Source organism: Mercenaria mercenaria, chromosome 6 (genome assembly GCF_021730395.1).
Source record: "Mercenaria mercenaria strain notata chromosome 6, MADL_Memer_1, whole genome shotgun sequence".
NCBI lineage: Eukaryota > Metazoa > Mollusca > Bivalvia > Venerida > Veneridae > Mercenaria > Mercenaria mercenaria.
This window is the reverse complement of record NC_069366.1, coordinates 47586889-47608247: the sequence shown is the minus strand read 5'-3', so window position 1 is coordinate 47608247 and position 21359 is coordinate 47586889. Positions and strand designations below refer to the sequence as shown.

Here is a 21359-nt window from a genome sequence, read left to right as displayed (position 1 = left end):
TTAGCATTTTTGTCTGTAAATTGTTTCTTTGGTCATTTTAATAATACCTTTGACAAGTTCAAGAACAGGTATTTGTTTAAGCATCATTTATGTTTATAATAAAACATTTTTTTATGTAATAACGCTGAATTATGAAAACTTAGATTTTTGCAATTTGAAGAAAAAGCCCTTAGAGGGTTCGATTACATGGGATATCTTCAACTAAACATTCATCATATTTTTTACAAGTAAATATCTTTCTTTCTTAACAAAATGTTCATGCATTTTTGTACTTATCTTTTTTCTTATACTCATGTGTCATTGTATTTAAATGAGTTAAATGTAAGTTTTAGTGTTATTATTCTCCTCTGCGGACATTCCTCATATATATATAACAAAGGCATTCAAAATTTATTTGACAATGTACTAACAGTACCATTTTTTTACGTCTGGTAAATGGTAACTTTTCGATAGTCAAATGTTTTAGCCTTAATAGAGACACAAAGGCTCACACGTGTATGAGGTTATTTAATTCATAATTATTAACTCATGCTCCAATGAAAAGAAGACTTTCACTATACGTTCGAGCTTGCTTATTGGAAAATTGGCAAATAGTGACTTATGAGGTGTGATCGTAACACCAGCAGGGGTTCGAACCCGCAACTCATGGTTAAGCTGCCGACCATCATCATATTCACACCTGACTACTGCTCCCTTTGTCAGGTTACTTAAACCCAACTCTGCCCTCCCATCTCACCGCCCCCTCCCCCCTCCTCGCCCCCAACAAAAAAATGAATATTAGTTATTTAAATTGTTGCAAAATATCTCATATACTTAAGATGGAGTGAGAATGGTACAAATTGCCAATAAAAAACGAATTTGTTTCGGCAATAAAAGCAATGAGATGCTGTTTCTTTTTATCATAAAAGAGTGATTGTCCTAACTTTTGATGACTAGGGACTTACCATTTTATTACACATGTATACATAGCTGATACGCGTATTTAAATTGACTGTTATATTTGTTTGCTTAACTTTTCTTAACAGTTTCGGCTGCAGCTATATACGTAATTCCGACCTTTAAACTCTTAGGGCATCTCATTTTGATCAACATAATAATTATGAAGTTATGTTATGACAGAATAAAAATGATAAGAATGAATGGTTGTCTTCATCAAGGTATTATTCTCTAATAATAGTAAAGGTATACGCTTAGCTGTTAAAAAGTATGTTGTATTACTTAAAATTGGGTAATTTGGGATAGGTTTAATTTATCTAGTTACAAAGTTAGCAAAGGAAACATATGCATTCTAGATGTTTTTGCCAAATAGTGAAATATTTTGTTACAAAAAGTAGAAGAATGCAGCAGCATTATCCGTTACAAAACTAGATGCTCCATATCTCTAGCCCAGAGACATCATTGCATTGTATTATAATAAACTATACCCTGTCGTTCTTTTGTCTCGTTTATACCCTCTAAACAGTGCAAATAAAGTAATGATAATACCTTTTTTATCTACAATTAAACGTGATCATAGCCTTTAAAAGAATGACCATATAGCATATTGTATGTTGTATGTGACATGTTGTGTTTTTTTTTAAATCTGTATGCATATGTATGAGACTTTAATGAAATATTATGGGAACGCCCTTGGCAGGCGGGCGGTCTCCACAAACATTGTCAGGAGCATTTCTTCTTCATGCATGAAGGGATTTTGATGTAACTATGCACAAATGTTCACTGTTATGAGACGGAGTGTCATGCGCAAAAAGCCGGTCCCTATGTCTAAGGTCAGGATCACACTTAGAGGTTAAAGGTCAAATTCAAGAATGACTTTGTCCGGAGCATTTCTTATTCCAGCATGGAGGTATTTTGATGTAACTTGGCACAATTGTTCACCATTATGATACGGAGTATCAGGCGCAAGAACCAGGTTCCTATGTCTAAGGTCAAGGTCACACTTTGATACAAGAATGACGACTTTGTCCGGAGCATTTCTTCTTCATGCATGGAGTGATTTTGATGTAACTTGGCGTAATTGTTCACCACCATAAGACGGAGTTTTATGCGCAAAATCCAGGTCCCTAGGTCTGAGGTCAAGGTCACACTTAGAGGTTAAATGTCAGATACAAAATGTGACAATTTTTGCGGAGCTTTTGCTTTGATACGACCCAAAGACTTTTTGTGTGGGAAACGGGGACTAGAGACTACAAAACTAAATTTTTATATATAATCCATAAACAAATATGCAATTTGGGCACATCCAGTTTTTAACGATAGCCCTTGTTTTCGTATTTTTGAAGCTACTGTCATAATATGAATATTTGTGCAGTTCTGCAGCAAAAACCTTTCTTGTAACAAGCTCTCGACGAGCGTATTTTGAGACTATGACACCCTTGTTAGAATACAGTTCTGGACAGTCGAAGCAATATGGCCTAGATGTTTACCTTTCAGATTGACTATTTCATAAATTTTCCAAAGAAATGTATGATCGAAGTTTCCTTCGTTTGATTTGAAGAAACAACAAACACAATATGAAAACTGAAACGGCAATTCAATATTGAATGACGAAAACATGTTAACAACATTTTTCAAAGGGTACTTTTATTCATATTTTTAATGTTCAATGTAAATTTATAGCTCGTGTACTGGCAGTTTTTGTCGTTATTAAACAAACATTTTGAAAGCAACCATAATTTCTTCGTTTCCGCTAAGTGGGGGTTAATGTTTTAAGTTCCGATCAATTATTGATTCTGTTAAATACAAATAAAACTTTGAGAAGGGTTTGATACGAACATTAAATAAACTTTTCCATTTGGCATTGTCAATACCGGAATGTGCTAAACATATTTTAAAAGAATTGATCATTTGTATTGTACTAGGACCAATGAAATATTGTCGTTTATATAAATGATATATTTCAGAATACAGAAACATGGTAGAATATATTAAAATTTTTAAAAGGGATGAGCATTAATGCAAATATTCTCCGTGTTTTTTAAAAATCTAATGGACATTTTAAAATCAAATACCGATGTGCGTGCCCGCGTGAAATCAGTGCTTCTTCAAAGTTGAATTAAAAATGAATATAAAATGTATTAAGTTGTGACAAAATTTAATTCAAGGCTATTTCCACAGTTTAAATTGGATATAAGATTTTAATAATAAGCGAAACGTTTCAAAACGGAATTAGGTCTTTCTTTAATATCAGTCCAATTTGTGATCCAATATAAGTAAAGCGTTTATTAACAATGAAAGCATTTTAAAACCCAGGACAGTTATTATTTGGTTTTGAATTATTTAAAGTAATTTTAGATAATGTCGTAATCGAAAACCTTTGATGTAAAAGTCATTTAATATAGACATTTGTGATTTACACGACTTTGATTTTGGTAAAGAATATCGGCGTTAGTTTAAGAAATGAACTTCAGTTTTGGTTATAAAGCTAAAATAACGGTCAGAAATTTGTTAAAATGCAATATTTTGCTTTAACTATTGACATAACGAACTGCGGACTGGATCTATGGCAGTGCGATGTTCTTTAAACACGGACATTACAAGTCTTAATAATGTTTTTACCAACAAATCAGAGAGAAATCTGTTGATTCAAACTCAATTCGCACAAGACTCGAGCTAAAATTTCTACAGAAGACTAATGAATGAACAGGAATATCGTAAAATCTTACTTGGTCTTACTGCTTTATTCCGCGTTTTCGTTCGGAAGATTGTTAATGGACTTTATTGAAAATGAAACAAGTGTATCTTTTTTGTCGAAGACTGCATGTATACTTTTGAAGAGAAAACTGAAATATTGAACCGTCGAGAGAGAAAAAGAGAAACAAATATTTTGATCTTAGGGCAGATATCGTAGTGTCATGGATTATTAAAAATGTTCAATTACTAATCAATATGGAATAAGGAACCCCTGCTTACCACACTCTTACCTTTGAGCCTCAGGTTTAGATAACGGGATTAAGAAGGGTATATATGTAATGGCTTTGATTTCATATAGCCCAAGGTCCCCGAAGGTTTCGGGTCCGACAGACCAAAGATTGTTAATGTACCGTTTGTCTAAAACTAGGTCCAGATCATGTGGTGCAGCGTTTCGAACACAGGGGATGGCGCAAGAGATAATGAAAAGATCGGCTAGAAAAGTGGAATTTAATGATAGCAATGTGATAGTTGTTGAAACAATGGTGCGAAACGATCGGGCAACAAATGGAAACGATACTATTAAAACTAACGGTGATTATGCAGTGAATATGCACAACAATCAAGAGGAGATGAGGCAGAAATGGAAAAATGACACGGGCAAAAATGGATTTTCTAGACTTGACATGGTGAGTATTTAATTTTCCGTCATTACTGTAATTTTTCAGCACAAAGGTGACGGCTTTTCATTAAGGATAGAAACTGATTTAAATCTAATGTAGACTTCCGACTGGTTATCTCCGTGTGTGTCGTTTTGTGCAAGCATTCATCTGCATTTACTCAATTTGCAATAAAGAACCAAAATTAGAATAAGTTTTTATTTTATATTAATCACATTATTAGCAAAATGCCGACTATTTAAAGTGAGCTAGATTAATTATAGTGTGTTTGAAAATTTCAAAGGGGTTTGAATAGCGTATGTGAGTACGTATGATTTTAAATAATGATGTTGCAAAAATGCTTTCAAGTTAATATGAAAAAAACACAGCCTGTAATATGGAAGGTATTATCCGCCATAATACAAATTGCAAAATTACATATTTCAAATTGGTACTTACAAATTCCACGCACCTAGATGACACCCCCAGACTTCCATGTGGCTGAATTAAATGAAATATCTGTAATGCTTAAAACATTAGGCTATCTAAGTTACATTCTTAATGACTTTGTTGATGTGACATGCCACTTTAATGTGACATTAAATTCTTAATATGACATTACATTCCAGTTTATATTCATAATGGGACAAGACAGTCAAAATGAGAACTTACACTCTTAATTACGTTCTTAATATGACATGTTATTCCTAATGTGACATGACATTCTGAATATGACTTGATACTCTTAATCAAGAATGTAATCAAGAATGCAATTTAGATAATTTTTCTAAGCATTATACATGTTATTTAGAAGTTGAATAGAAGCTAGAAATGTAAGTGATAATATCGTTAAGCAATGTGCATGTACTGGCAGACAACCTCTTCCATCTGAGTGAACGTGATTTGCAGTATTCTAGTTGCAAAATTCTATTAACCCTTAGCCTGCTAAATTTCTAAAATGGACTGATCCATCATTCAGTTTGGGCAATACCATTTATTATTCAAAGGGGTGTTCACTGAAAATTTACTAACTGCATAGCGAACAGTGCAGACCATGATCAGACTGCACGGATATGCAGGCTGATCTTGGTCTGCACTGGTCGCAAAGGCAGAATCATTTGCCGCCAGCAGGCTAAGGATTAAGTAACGTTAAAAGTTGTCATGTAGGTGGATGGAAATTGTAATTACCAATCTGAAATATGCAAATGAGCAAGTTTTATACAGGGGAGTAAGAAATTGTGATTTGCGTATATGTAAACTCGAATTCTGGAGTAGTAACATCCAGTTGATCTACATGGAAGTTAAAAGCTGTCATCTTGGTTCATGGAATTCAGAATTACCAATCTATGTAAATTTGCAGTTTGTTTTATGGCGGGTAATACCTTCCATACTGTCAAATAGAGCAAGCTTTCAAAGTACATGTAAAGAGAAATTTGCAAATCATGAACAGCAATTCCCTTTAATACAACCCATCAAAGCAAATGCATTCAAACTAAGAATAAATGCATGCATTCAATACTGTATAACACACGACTTTGAAGTTTGAGTTGTATTGGGTTTTTTTAAATATGGGAAGTAAGTTGGTTAAAAAAAGAATATGTAACTGTCTTGTGATGATATGCTCTCTTTATTAGCAGCTGTCTTCAAATGAATACTAATACATATATTTTGTATGACATTTATTTCTGAAGTGTTCACTAGAGTACATTCAACCATGGCCAAAGTCACATTAATGTTAAATAAAAATACCACTAGAATAAGGTCACCCTTCATAATGACTTAAATCTAATCCTATTAACTTTTGCAATTTAACATGTTCCTTATTTATTGATGTTTAATCAATTAATAAATCTGGTTATATTTCATTATAGTTTTAATGGATTAATTTTCATTTATTGATCAATACTTTTAAACAACGGACTATTTGTTCGGGGAGTATTTGAAACTGACGACCGTTTTCTAATTAGTAATTTAAAACATTTGATACCACATGCTGAGAGATTTGCATAGATAAAGATATTATCATCCTTAATAAACTCTTAAGTCCCATAGACGTATCCCATAAAAAGAAAATAAACAATATAATGACATAAATGATTATATAGAAAACATGTCAAAAAGAAAATTATTTAGTTTGAGTAGCAGGTTATTTATTTAGTGCATCCCCATGATTGTACAAATTTAACTTATAGTCTCGTTTAAGTATTATTATATTTGATAACAATCACTGGGCTAGGTACGAGATGACAAGCTGCCATTGTAAACTGATTTGCAATCAATTCAAGGGTGTACTTTTTATATTTCACCGGTCTGCAAGCTTCTTGCTTATAGACATGTGAGGCTTTTGGCAGTCCAAGTGTGTATCATTTTGGACAGCTATGACGTCAAGAATGTCTGTCTTTGATTTTTAACGAATATTACAATCTGTTATTTTAAAATATGCGAAACTAGAAGATAAAACCAACATCTATTATATATGTAGCAAAAACACTAAAATTGCGTGCATGTTCAAATTGAATATAAACACCTTGAATTGTGCGTAAAAAGCTAGAATTCCATCAAGTATTTTTAACAATGCATATATATATATATTTTTTTAAAAAGCATTGGTCAAATAATTAAATGAATTTCTTCAGCAACACTGTTCAATTTTATGCATAGACATCGAGGATATGTGCCGGGCGGAATGAAATGAAATGAAAAGCAGTGGTTAAAATTCTTCCCGTTAATCATATGAAGAATTTTTATCTTCCTTTTAATAGTTGCCAACATGACATGTATTTTTTTTTGTCTTGAATTTATGTTTTAAAAGTTTTTCGGTGCTTAGGATTATGTAGAAAGATTACAGAAATTAGTACCAGAAAGACATAACCAGGCGCTTGCAATATGAAACTGTAAGCGGAAACAACTGACAGTTTTGCAAATGAAATAAATGAATTCGTAATAATCAGCTGACTAAATAGAACAAATACATCTTCACATATATACTAACTTCGATGTTCCAAATACGAATTTCAGCCAGTTTGAATGTTTGCATTTCTGTGAAAGCATATCTCAGCAAAGCCACAAAAGTCCAAGGTTTTGTAGATATAAGAATTAATCAGATATCGATACAAACGAGAGCTAAGATACCTTAACAAAGTTAAAATATGTTATCCAAGATAAAACAAGACTGTCCGTGCTCAAAGCACACAACTGTCTCGGTATGTGCTGTTGTGAATAAAGGTATTTCATTTGATTTTCATATATATCTTCATCACCCGCTGTCATACTCATGGGTTAGCATCGACTCTCTGTCAAAAAGGAAAGTAAAGTATTAACAGCTTTAAAAGCGGATTTGATAATGACATAGACCCTCTTTTAATGTTTTGGAGCTCAGACTTCTCTGGTAACTTTAATCGTTATGAACACTTTCTCGGTAGATCATTGTGTGTACTTGCACCAAGAGAAAGTTTAGATAATGCTCATAAAATAATAAATAAGAATTAATTTCAGACTTTTGAAGAAGCTTTCGCTTTACTTATACCCCCGTCATGAAGTTTTTATCAATGTATTAGCAATAAAATACGCACATCAAGGATGAAACAATAAAAACTGTCGTAAGTTAACAAACTCTATGAACAATCAAGAGGCGTTATAAATTTACAGCTACTTGAAAGCTCTTCAAAATTCCGCTTTGCTTGAAATTTTGAATGAAAATATGTATGCTTACCTGCTTATAAATTTACACATATGTAATAAGTTATCTTTTAACTTTGGTTGATATGGATATCATTACGCGGTGTTGAATAGTTTTAATTTCATAATTAGTATAGGAAGTTACGAGATATATTCCAAAATGTTTAGAATGCGACAGTATAGGAAACACCCCCTATAAACGACTGTATTTACTCCCTTCCTCTTGCGAGTGATCAAAACAATAAACTGACAGCTAAAAGTTGAAAAACAGCATTTTAAAATGACTGATTTGCTCTAAAGGTATATATATATATTTTATTACAAGCTAAACATGACTTGTTTCTGTATATAATGTGCTAGTCTGATGACAGATAGAATTATAGCAAAAAAATCGATTGATCACTGATTTTGTCAAGAAATTATACATTGTCGGCGTCAAAAGTACTTATTTTCTTGCTTGGAGAATAACCTATATGTAAATTCCACTGTTTCATGGATAAAGAAACAATACTAGGGTTTTTAAAATGAAATAAAACCAATGATAAATTCTCGAATTTTTTTATAACCGTAAAGGAAAGAAGATTCAGTGTTATTTCCTGACTGTATGCATGCTTGCTTAATTCTGTACAAGTGCTTGCGAGTTTGGTAGAAAGACTGTATGCCTTTTGTGAGTGACTCCTTTAAAAAAAATCGCGTTTCCCAGCTCCTGTAGCATTTCTTCATATTTAGAACCCGCAAACAATGTTTAAAGGAGGGGGGTATCAATCGTCACCATGCGGTTCGTCCCTTCGATCGTTTGTATATGTGTCCTCATATATTTTTGGGCGTGCAATTACTTCAATCTTTTTGCCCCTACTTCTCTCAAAGTTTTCATACAAACACCGGCCATATGTAGTTAATGTCCATCTTATTACTTCCTTTTTCTTTTTAAAGTTACACTTAAAGGTGAAACATGGTCTGTTTTCTTCGTGTCAGTGCTATAACTTTATGCATTAAGGGATTTTGAAATAACTTGGCATAAATGTTCACCATCATGAGACCGTAATGCGACGATGTGACGCATACAAGACTATATTTTCTAAAATTTCAAACCATTTAAACCAATATATAATCGCAACTGCAATTAATAAGGTTGAAAATATGAACAGTAAATGGGGTGAAACGGCGCCAGATTGAATCCACTAATCCTTTGTGGATCGCTTTCTTGACAGCGTCGCACAGTTAACAGCTTTATTTTACTTTTGTCTTTCTATTTGCCATAAACACATTAAAATTTAACATAAACCTTGTCTTATTTTACTGAAAATACATCTGCGGATGAAAAAGGTCCCCATTTTAAAAAGCAAAGTGCTATTAGAGGGAAAAAAATGAGGTAAGGGTTTATTACCTCACCTGAGCAAGAAGTGCTCTAAAAGGGTTTGTGATTACCCTGTGTCCGTCGTCCGCGTTGTCGGGTATTTTCCCCGATATCTGGAGTAATGGTGTTTTTTAACCTTGTACAAGAACAAGAGTACCATTAATGACCCTGACAATTACAGGGGCATAACTATATTAAGCTGTTTTGGAAAGTTGTTCAGATCTTTATAAAACACTAGGTTAAACACATTTGAGGTCAATAACATATTGTTTGAAGAACATGCTGGATTTAGAAAACATAATAGCCCTTGGTCATATATTTTTTACAATTGTTAATAGATATTATTTTGTCAATAATAAAAAACTGTACTGTGCTTTTGTGGATGACCAAAATTCCCTCAACTCAGTCAATCGTATTGCTCTGGGGGCGAAAGATTTTAAATTACAATATTGATGGGAATGTTTTAAAATTATCTCAACATGTATGATAAAGCGAAGTCTTTGTAAAAACAAACAATACTCTATCTGAATTTTTGTGATACAGGAGTTAGACAAGGTGAAAATCTCTCTCCTGTTCTATTTTCTTTATTCTGGAATGATTAATAGCTTTATGTCTAGTAAATTTCATGTCTTCAGTTATTTCTGATAATGCAGTCATATGTTAAGTGATAACGATTTTGAAATTTTCTTCTTCAAGTTATATTTTGCTATTATATGCTGATGACACAGTCACATTACAGAGACCCCTAATGACCTCCATTCAGCCTTAATGCTATTTTCAGAGTATTGCACCCCATAGGGGCTAAAGTTGTCATATTTTTGGAAAAATAAAGAGGGATGCGTAATGCTTCAGTATTTCAATTTAAGGGTAAAATTTTAGAAATTGTTGACTACTTCTCATACCTAGGTATTCAATTTTCATTCAATGGCAAGTTCGGTAGAACTAAGGCTCATTTTGTTGACCAAGCTATATATCTAATAAATAGATGAATTTTTATTTTAAATATACAAATACTCTCAAATTTTCTGACTTTATGAACAATTACAAAAAGAATGCTTTTTTAAAAAATGGCTGTTTTCTGTAAAAAATTATGTCTGCCTTTAGATAAATAGTTAGTTCTCATCCTCCACATCATCAGTTACTTTACGATTGTAAGGTTTTACATGCCAATCTGATTTTTTACAGCCAGTAAACTTTATAACGATAAACATGTTTATTTTATTATTGAGAAACGGGAATCGGATAGTTAAACCATTAGGCCATTCAAATATTTTGTCTACTTTTGAATTTTGTTTGACTGATTTACCATGAGTTAACTCTGAATTATTAATAAGGACTTAATCGACTTTTCCGATAATGTATTCGTTATCCTTTTCTATTTATACGTTCATTTTGCAGGGTACTTAGGGTGAAATAGTTTTGTTTGTTTTTAAATCAGAGGATCATTTTCTTGTAGACGGGCAGACAGACGACGGGGCAATCTATAGTCCTCTCCTGTCTCATTTTTCATCGATATTTTGAAATCGTAAGGTAACATTTCTTCGTGTGATTTCCAAGGGAATCAACGGGTTTAATTCTTGCAAGACATGGTAGGACCTTGTGTATACTTCAGTTTCTAATTCGTATTTTATGATAGTATATGTGTTAAGCCAACTCTGAACACTTTCATGTAAACGATGCCCGAAGCATTCAAATTTAAATTTTTTAATTAAGTAGGATACGAGTCACAGACACTCGAATCCAACCTCCCCCAATGGGTTTGTACAAACACGCAAACATCGCATGGGGCGGGGGAGGGGGGGGGGGGGAGGTGTTTGGTTCGACATTTAATGACATTTATAAACATTTACGACTGATCAAAAGAAACAATTTTGTTTGCATATTTTATTCATTTGCGCATTTTAAGGACCCTAAATCGCCTTTTGTACCCCGCAAGATGGAATACAGTAAACACTCGCAAATACGAATTCAGATCAAATACAAAATTGGCAAGTCGGCATAAAAGAAATGTTTTTTTTACCCACTAGATAACAATTAATTTTATTCAAAAACGCAACAGAAACAAAACATTTTATTTACATACATTTATGGAGTAAGAATCTTGTTACAGAAACATCATGGATAATTGGATTACCAAAACAATTTGGCGTGATATTCATCAATTTCCTGACTTGGTCGAGTGAATTTTCATGCAATGAGTGTGATCAGTCAAAATTTTTTAAACATTTCCTGTCAGTTTCATCTATTATATCATCATATACACATATTTATGTTAGACTTATCGTTTAAATTTAAAAACACATGCGTGTAAAGCCAAATAATGAATTTAATAACGATTCTTACACTTTCCGTGTCATTTTTATTGTTTTGATCACTCGCAAGAGGAAGCGGGGGATACAGTCGTTTATATGGTGTGGGAAAGATAACATCCGGCCAATGTCGACCGGTGTACCATTACATTTGGCAGTAAGAACTAAACTTCAGTTTGAAATAGTTGGCGTCTCTGATGTCAAAGTAAAGAAGGTAAGTAGTATTTTATAGAATCCTGCCTAAAGCACGACCCAAAAGCTCTTCACAGTGGTGAATCAAAATAGGTATATACGTTTCCTTTACGGTTTCAGAGCACGTTGCAAAATATTGGCTGGGTGTCGGGTGCAAATGATGAGAAGAAACATGAGGCACTGGTTAAAGGTTGGTTTGTTTGATTGATATCCATATCTTTATTATATTTTTATCTTTCATTTGTATAACGGCTGTCATTTAAACTACCCAGCACTTCCAGGATTCCGTACCAGTACATATCTATTTTTCGCAAGTAACTAATGAGGTCCCTCACATGATTCAAAGGTGAAGGACGAATGACTTCAGGCGTTTTATGTCAAATCGCCACGAAGAACATTCACCTCGCCAAAACTCGAACTCGCACCCCCTGGGTTTATAGTCTTCTCACCCGTCGGATCATTGCTCAAGGTATTCACCGAATCATGTACTGCCCGAACTGGTGATTCACATTTAAGTTAAAAAATACAAAAAAGTTTGCGTAAACTAACAAGTCTTTTCGAATATACTAGTACATCGACAGTAAATTGAAACTGTCGGAATGTGGAATCGAGAAAATTAAAATGTGGATTAAATTCGAAATGTAGAAATATTTTTAGTGGAACCACGACCGTGTTTATATTTCAGATTTTAAAACTGTCGGCTATTTCAGATATTTGATAAAGTAGGAAAACGTAATTGGTTTAAGGTACATCAGTGTTGTATAATAGTATATTCTTCTCTTCTTTGCAGCAGAAGACTTCTACTCGATGACAAAGGTAATCATACATATGATACAACAGTATTTTTTATCTCCGTTTGTAATGGACACTCACTGTATTCTGTCACATGATCAGTGCCAATGATATATCTATACTTGGATAGTATGATCATGTAATTTTGCACCTGTGACATTTTTTTTTTAAATTCTAATTATATAACAATACCTGTCATTAGTTATCATCAAGTCAAAAGCATTGTCCAATATTTCACAATGGCTAAAATAGCTGACTGTTATGCACAATAAATTATATGTATGGCAAAATCACCGCCATTGTGCATACGGTTAGAGCTCAGTGTGAGCTTTTTCCCGTCGCCCAATGTCCGCCGTCCGCTGTCCGTTGTCCATCGATTGTGGATTAACTAAAAAATTGAAATTAAAATAAATCATCTCAGAATTTGTACCCAAGCTAATTAATATCCTCTATTTAATATATATTTTTTGTTACTCGGTGTTATCAAAGACTTTTCAACTTTTCCGTACCCCGATTGCTCTTAAATATGGGTCAAAAGCCATGTTATATAGCTACGCCGAAAAAAAATGTTCACACAAAAAAATCTTGGGTGACCAATTGTCATTCCATGATTGCTCTAGATTATAATTTGAGTTCATCAAAAAGCATGGCCGCAAGAGCTTAAAACAGAAAAAAACGACATCTCCTCCCTTAAGTTCGGTCTGATTTGAAATTACTTTACAGTCGATCATTTGATTGCAAATTCTTAGCTAAAAATAGAAAAACGTGCAGACTTCATATCTTTTTAAACTTCTTCTTTTAAGAAATTATTTCACGAAATTAGCCTTACTAAAACAGTTGCTAAAGCCATCTTATTTTGAAACAAAAAAATAAGGCTGCTTGGGCAGAGCTTGCCTTCCTTATTTGGCCCTACGGGAAATTCCTCTAACTCTACTGGCCTGTTTCCAAAGTAATTTGGCAAAAATGCATCTTGCATGACTATATAGCAAAGTTGTTACATTTTCGAGCTGTGAAATTCATGTGAACGACTTAGGAACATATTTCAAACTATTTGCAGCAAATCTTGTGTCAGAAATAAAACCATCAAGGAACTAAAAACTGGCCTTAGCAATTGGTTTTCCTGTAGAAATGAAAAAAAAAAAATCATAGGGTTGATATTCCTATCCCGGCCTCTTATTCTAACAGAATACTGTCAATCCTACTAAAACGAAGATCATACGTTATGCAAAATTTCAGCAAGAAATTGCAATGAAATAAAAAAAAAATAAAGCAAAAAAAAAAAAAATAAAAAAATAACTGCGACCAATTAAGACTAGAAACAAAACATGCAATGTGAAAATACATATACTCTTACACATACTGTTGATGATTAAGACAAGTAATTCATTTACAGTTAATCTACATTCAGAAAACATGCTTTTTGGAAAAAATTACTTTAGAAATCACCAGGTCCGTCCATCTGTTCGTTCCGGACATCTTCTTGTCCAGGCCATTATTTTACAACTTCGGTGTAATCTAAACTTGGTACAAGTTCTCATTATCATGTAACATGTTAAGAACACTAGAGCAGAACTCATTATCTCGTCTTCAATGTCAAGTACTAGATGGTCAAAATATAGAGTAACCTGTTGTCTTTGGTGACTCCTAAGATTGTATATCACTTTCATGTCTGACACATAACTTTTGTTCCCATCCCAATTTTATTTACACTTGGTATCATTATTTAGATTCAAATGCACAAGAAAAAATTACTTGTGGTTAAATCTACACGAAGATCGTTTGAGCGCATGGAACGCAAACACAAAAAAATAGTAGGCTTGGTTATATCGAGTCCTTTGGAATTGGCTACAAGCGCCGGATTTCGCGGAATTATTAATCAAACGGAGGCTATTCTTTAAGAAACCAATAGGAAAGGAGTGTAGCGACCGACCGTGGTGTCTCCACGATCGCAAGATTTCATTTCATAACCCCCCATCACTACATTAAAAAAAAAGCCAGCCTTAATAACTCTCTTTACAGATAGTGTACGATTTGACCCCTATATTTATTAAAAAAAAGATAAACTGCATGTGTTGGTTTAAAATGTAGGATCAAATAACAGTTGAATTGGCCCCGTGAACCTAAGGATATGCACCATACATGCATTTTCCTAAACTTTCATTTCTTCGTCTTTGATAAGGAAAGTGTTTGATTGATCGCGTTTCCTTTTTTATACAGTATTTGTGAAATCGCTTATCCGGTATTATATCAGAGATCATAGAGCATTTTTAACTGTCATGTTAAACCACGAGGATATCGATTAAATCTTCAGAAATGATCGATCCTGTTCAAAGGAGATACGGTCTTGTAAACACAAACGCACCTTTCACAGTATTGAAATATTTTCTTTCCTATAATACTATGAAGTAGTTATAATTAAAGTGTAGCATTTAAAAATTAAGAATAGAAAAGGCCAGTTTTGTTTTCTTTAAGGTTTCACACGCTTCGGTGGTAATTAGGTATAGACGATCTCTTGTGAAAATGATACGGTCTTACGTTCATTACACTTTCAAATAACCGAGACTAAATATAGACTTTTCTTTCAAAAAAGGTCTTAAAGAATATCGAAAGAGAAATGGCTGACTTAGCTATGACAACGTTTGAAATACAGATTAAACCGTTTTGAAAAACCCGTATATTGCGGATTCGTTTAAAGTTTATGTTTAGTTGTGTGATGATTTTGCGGATTAAATACAATCGTATTTTTTTCTGATTAAACATGGTACGTGCCAAATGGATATTATCAATCAATTTTATATTGATGTTCATAACTAACCGAGATCTTTTTCGATTGAAGGTGTCATTAACAGTATAATATGACGCAAATTCTCCGCATGAGATGAACTTTTTAAACTATTTTAGTTGACACTTAAAAAATGCGGAGATTTTAAAAGCTTTGAATGAATTGTGAACATGTTTTGACGTATTGTGAACCTCTGGATATAAGTTTTAATTTCAATAGAAGTTTTATATAAAAGATGAACAATGGTGGTGATAAATTTCGATACATAATGGTTTTTCAATTATACATATTGAAATAACAGAACAATATGGTCATTTGTGTATTGTAATGATAAGATACCGTTTATCTCAAAGCTGATGTTTTGGATACTTCGATATTTGATATATACACTGAACACTTACCTCACTGTTTATTAAGAAACCTGGAGATAAGCACTATTGTGAAGAACGTTTTGGTATCTTAATTGAAAATTTATTTGGAGTTTAGGCAGAAAGTCTAAGTACAATGTTTTTCTCATAATATGCGGAGCCCAAAAGAACACAGAAAGAAATAGTGTGTGTTTTATTTCTTCACAAATTTTATGCTAGTGAGAATAACGAAATGATGGGAAAGTTGTGGTATTTTGATCAGGTTGAGTTCCGGCGTCTCCAAGAACAGGTCAAGGACGTTAGCATGAATCTGAGGAACAAGTTCAGGACTTCTGCTTATCAGGTTAGTTATACATGTGTTCTTTTCTTTAACCTCTCTGAATAATCATCACATTTTGATCACTTGTATAATCATAAAGTTTGTTTAGTCAGTGTAAATTTTCTAACGTATCTACAAAGTCCTGTTGAGGTGAAAACGTAGTTCGTATTGACTGTAAAAGACATTTATGATGGCTTAGATGCCATTGATTTCATCACTTGTATAATCATAAAGTTTGTTTAAGTTTAGTCGTTGTAAATTTTCTTACGTATCTACAAAGTCCCGCTGGGATGTAGGCGAAGTTCGTATTTACTGTAAGAGACATTTATGATGGCTTAGATGCCATTCATTAGTGGAACATTCACTGTTTATATGATATACATTTGGTTGTATTCCCATTAATCCCGTGATAAAATAACCATGAATTTGTACTTAGCTTGTTGGCCACTAGAAGAATCATCATTGAACAAAAGATCATTGTTATCATCGATCATCAAGGTTACATGGCCGTTTGTAAACAGATGTATTGATCTTGCACAGGTTACGACTAGAATATTAGTATTTATATGGAAGGCTTTCTATAAATATCATAACTAACATCTCATTTTTTGTTAAAATACTGGATGTGTTCTTGGATTCGAAAGCAATACTCTCAACATGAAATCGTTCTAGGTTCTTCGTTATCTTACAATGGAACTGTCTTTTAAATATTCCGTACTGCCTGGGAAACGCACAGATTTCTTGCATGAGAATTGCGCAGTACAAGCACAACTTTTTGTCAAAAAGGTCTAGCAGTATTGGTTACGTACTGGTTTTGTATTGCTCAACGGCCTTGGGAAAATTATAGCCAATCAAGCTATGCAATTACATTATAGTATCGCTTTGTGGTCATGAAAAAAAAAATCGTACCACCAAATACATCTATGTCTTTAACAGGAAGAACTAGGAATGTTTTTGTACACCCCAATCCACCACATAGTAAGATAGTGAAGAACGTGAAGAACTTTTGAGGGGATAACTTTCGGATGTAAAGAACACGCTTTAATCAGCATTTACGTCCCTTGATCCATATATGTACCGTTATAATCATTCACACATTTAGTTAGTTATCTGATATGCATCATTTTTATTCATTTGTTTTATTTTTAACAGCATCCGATGAACGACACAATGGGTGGACAAGGCGAGGTACGCCTATATAATTATTCGGTTAAAAGTCTATTTCACCCTATATGTTTTGCTTCTTTGTATACCGCACACATTTATTATAACCATATCTCATCCAATATATATATATATATCGTTTCATAAATTTTGTAACATGCTTTTGATATGTATCAAGCGCTTCTATTATTTTTGTCGAGTCACGCTGAGGTTTAGGAGTGCCATCTGTGTCAATTCTATTTTAGAAACATCATCTTAAAATGACACTTTTAGGTCAATGCTCAATTCTGCAAGCTTCTTACTTCAGTTTAGGACCGTAGCCTAATGTCCTTTTCGACCAGATGGTCTCTTTTACAGCACTTTGGATTGCACATGCATTCTTTTTTCATCTCATACTGATATAGTACTATATCTTTATTTTAAGGACTTGCAAGAACATATATCTATTTTAATGCATTGAGTGATGGTTGCCCATAAGTATCTAAGGGGTATATCAATTTTCTCATGCAGGCATATAGAAATGGAAATTTGTTGTTTGAAGTATTTGTGACGATTTCTGTTTATTTGAGTACTTTCTTTTAGTAATATATATCTGGGATGAAGCTTTTTAGGTCGTGTAGTTAGAATTTTTGCAGGCTTTTATCTGTGTTGGATTTTTACTTTTCCTGTGTCATGATCCAAATTAATTAACACTGATTCCTCACTAATCCATTGTTGGAAGACGGGTTTTCTTTTCTGGTTGTTACCGGTTACAGTTATTTTTGCGTGTGTTTTATCATCAGTTTGCACATATCCAATATTTACTTACCATCATTTATATATCTTTCTTTTCAATCAGTGATTTATTTGCTTCTAAACCACTGAAATCTTCGCAATTTCTCTGTTTTTGAAAAATTCCTATTTGTCATTCACTGTGAACTGCGGTAAGTTTTTAAAAAAAATATGTTAAAGGCGTATGCTAGAGTCTGTGTATATGAGATGGGCGAATTTTTTGTATTATAAAAATGCCGTTTTCAAGGGCAGATAACTCTTTTTTGCTGGTGACCTATGACTTTTATTGCATATCTTTGTTTCTTAGATGATTGTCCTTCAATATCTAAAGTTTGAAGGGAAAATGTTCGCCCATCTCATATATACAGAGACCCTAGCTTGCGCCTTACTGTAACTGAAATAAACAAGTTATATTTTGGATAACAGTTTCACTGAGAAAATACTTTAAACATACAGTATGCACGAAATTAGTTCCATCGTTTTGGACCAGTCATCTTATAGTTCCCACATGAGCACATGGTTGTATACATCTAGTTATGAGTGCAGGAATAGAAATGGTTGCACATTTTATTGCATGGATTTATCAACTGATAGTCTGACCTACACATGCCTAATATAGTGAATCTAAGCTGAACAAACAGTATCCACTTGAGAAAAATTGCTGTTTGCTCAGATAGAGTTAAATAAACATTCATTACAGGAAATTGTAACGTTTCAGTATGATAATGCGATACATAAAATGCAAAACTTCAAATATAACATTTAAGTAGAAACTTTCTTACATTCAAATCATTGGACTTAAGATCTAGATGTGTTAAGATATAAAACAAAATGAAATAATTTCTGAATGGTAATAAGTGAGATGTGTTTTTCGGATAATTCTACTTTTCGTCTAAAACCTCGAAAATATTCAAAGGTAACATGTGTCTATCTTGAAGTTGTGAAATATAAACTTAGTACATGTGTATTTGGCAAAGTAAAAAGTCAGATTTTACTGAAATTAAAGCCAATGTAATCTAATAGGTGACCAAATAATTTACAGTTGCAAGATCTTGTTTATATGGTGGATAACCGCGGTCATATAATAATCCATGAAATTAAAGAGTAATTCGATAACACCAAATCTGATTGCAAATTAATTGCATTCAACATTGCCGGTTTCTTTAAAGCCTTTAACCTATTGTAAACAGTTTGACATGCTTAAGGTAAACCAATAGGTCGATGATAACACATGTATATACATGTATTAAAGAAATAGGGACTTAACGTGTAAATACGGATTGTTGGATTAAAGGTAATTCACTATTCAGGTTTTGGATTATTCGGCATAATACTTTAAAACATTGCATAGTCACAATTAGGCTTATTGTTCAAGTATCCCGCTACAGGGTAATATATTTGAAAATAACAAATGCAACTGCAAAAAGCAGAACTAAAAATCGTTTCGTAGACTCTCGAATTTCTGTGATTTAAAAATAAGGTTTTGCATACTTATTTGAATGTCACTATGTGTGCTGTACATAGTTATAACTAAGCAATGGAACTGATTTCAAAGTGGATTAGATCGAAATAAATTATGCCTTGATGTTACCCAATTATTGGAGATAGGGAGAGAAGTCGATGACTTTATTGACAAGTTAATGAAACTATGGATTATCACCACATAATAACGAGTGGTGGGAAAATTCAAGAAGATGTCAGCGAATTGCTGTGTGATAAAGGAAGTATTCAGGAAATTAAATAATTTGTTATATTTGTGACCACGGTCAGAATTGTCAGTCTTCATAAAATTTCTGGTGTTAACATGGATCAAAACGGTGTGTTTGATGATGTAACGAGTATGGATATACCCCAGTGTTCTATTGCATGTTTAAGTGTTCTGTCACATTTTGTGTTCCTGCGTGTACGTAAAGACAGATGTAATTTGACACAGTCTGTCTAAAGATTCAGTCGGATGTAATAGCAAAACAGCTTGGTAACTAATATTCATTCTGATACACAAAGTATTTTCTGTACGTCAAACATGCATCTGGAACCCCTTGTACCCACGACTTTCATTTGCCCTGTACCATGCCCTCCAACCACGCCCAGAAAGCGACGGAAGAGACGGCGGCGAAGTAAGAAACTAGTAAGTAGTAATTTTTCTAAGGGTGAAATTAAGTAATTCTTCAACTGTTTTAGTTTTTTCTTAGGGTGACATTAAGTAATTCTTCAATTGTTTTAGTTTTTTCTAAGATTGAATTCAGTAGTTCTTCAACTGTTTAAGTTTTTTTAGGTTAAATTTCTTGAATTCAGTAAATGTTTCTACCAATATTTATAAATGTCTTCGAAATCAAAGATACTGATATCGTTCCAACTGCGACATTTGTTCAAATGAAAATGATGTGGCAGTTCAGAATAAATATATACAACAAATTCAGTTTTCTTTAAATAGAAGAAGAAACGATCCACGCTAAATGTACTACAGTTTTATATCACTTATTTGTCACAAAACCAACTAAAATTATCGATTCCAATACTGTCATAATTTATAAAGTTTCTTTTCTCACCTTACAATTCAAAATATTTTTATAGTACATTAATTTTAACATAGTCATCTTAGCATGTAACAGTTTACGTTTTTTTTATCTCAGATACGACCTGACCCGACTTATCGTGCCATATTTGAATAGCTTGAATACAGCTTCATTCAATATACCTTATCAGAACGCCTTGTAGTGATCGTTTGTGAACCTGGTAATACCTTAAGACAATAAAGTTCCCTATGCTTCCATACACAATACACCCGCTACCACAATACAATATTGTTTGCCTTTATCTTGCGCAATTCTTATTGACTTTTTTTTCACACGAATGACGTAAACTCGGTTGAAATAATTATATAAACAATGCACTAATATATCTTTACCTCTTTTTAATGTTTACCAAATGGTAGTAAAAACAGTACAATAAAAATATCTTTACCTCTTTTTAATATTTACCAAATTATAGTGTAAGAGCGAAGATAACATATAAAATTTTTGTCATTAAAAGATACGTAACGTGCAAAAATATCATAATTAACTTTTCTCTTCTTGATACGGCTTTTCAGAGTTAAATAAAACTTAGACCTTTTTTTTATGACTGGTGTAATTCAGTACTGTATCATTCTGATTTTTAACTGTATGGTTTGAAATGTACTCTGTACTTCTAAATCGTACATAAGATACTGTTCAATCTTGACAACATCGTAAATATTATCGTAGACAAAGCTTAAGTGGACTAAAGGACAAAAGAAGTCTCATGCAGTGACATTTTTTTACAAATATGTTTGCAATGCAGTTCATCTGTTTGAACAA

At 33.1% G+C, this 21359-nt stretch overlaps 1 protein-coding gene across 2 annotated transcripts in view; it reads left to right on the top strand.

The window, feature by feature from the left end:
* LOC123548981 (uncharacterized) overlaps positions 1-21359 on the top strand; it is a 44903-nt gene that overhangs the window by 921 nt on the left and 22623 nt on the right. The window contains exons 2-6 of one of the 2 annotated variants that reach the window (XM_045336703.2): positions 4061-4319; positions 11946-12015; positions 12616-12641; positions 16030-16110; positions 17239-17274. In XM_045336703.2, the coding sequence (XP_045192638.2) occupies positions 4061-4319; positions 11946-12015; positions 12616-12641; positions 16030-16110; positions 17239-17274 (472 nt within the window). The remainder of the gene's footprint in view (positions 1-4060; positions 4320-11945; positions 12016-12615; positions 12642-16029; positions 16111-17238; positions 17275-21359) is intronic. The other variant, XM_045336706.2, reaches the window with a different exon arrangement.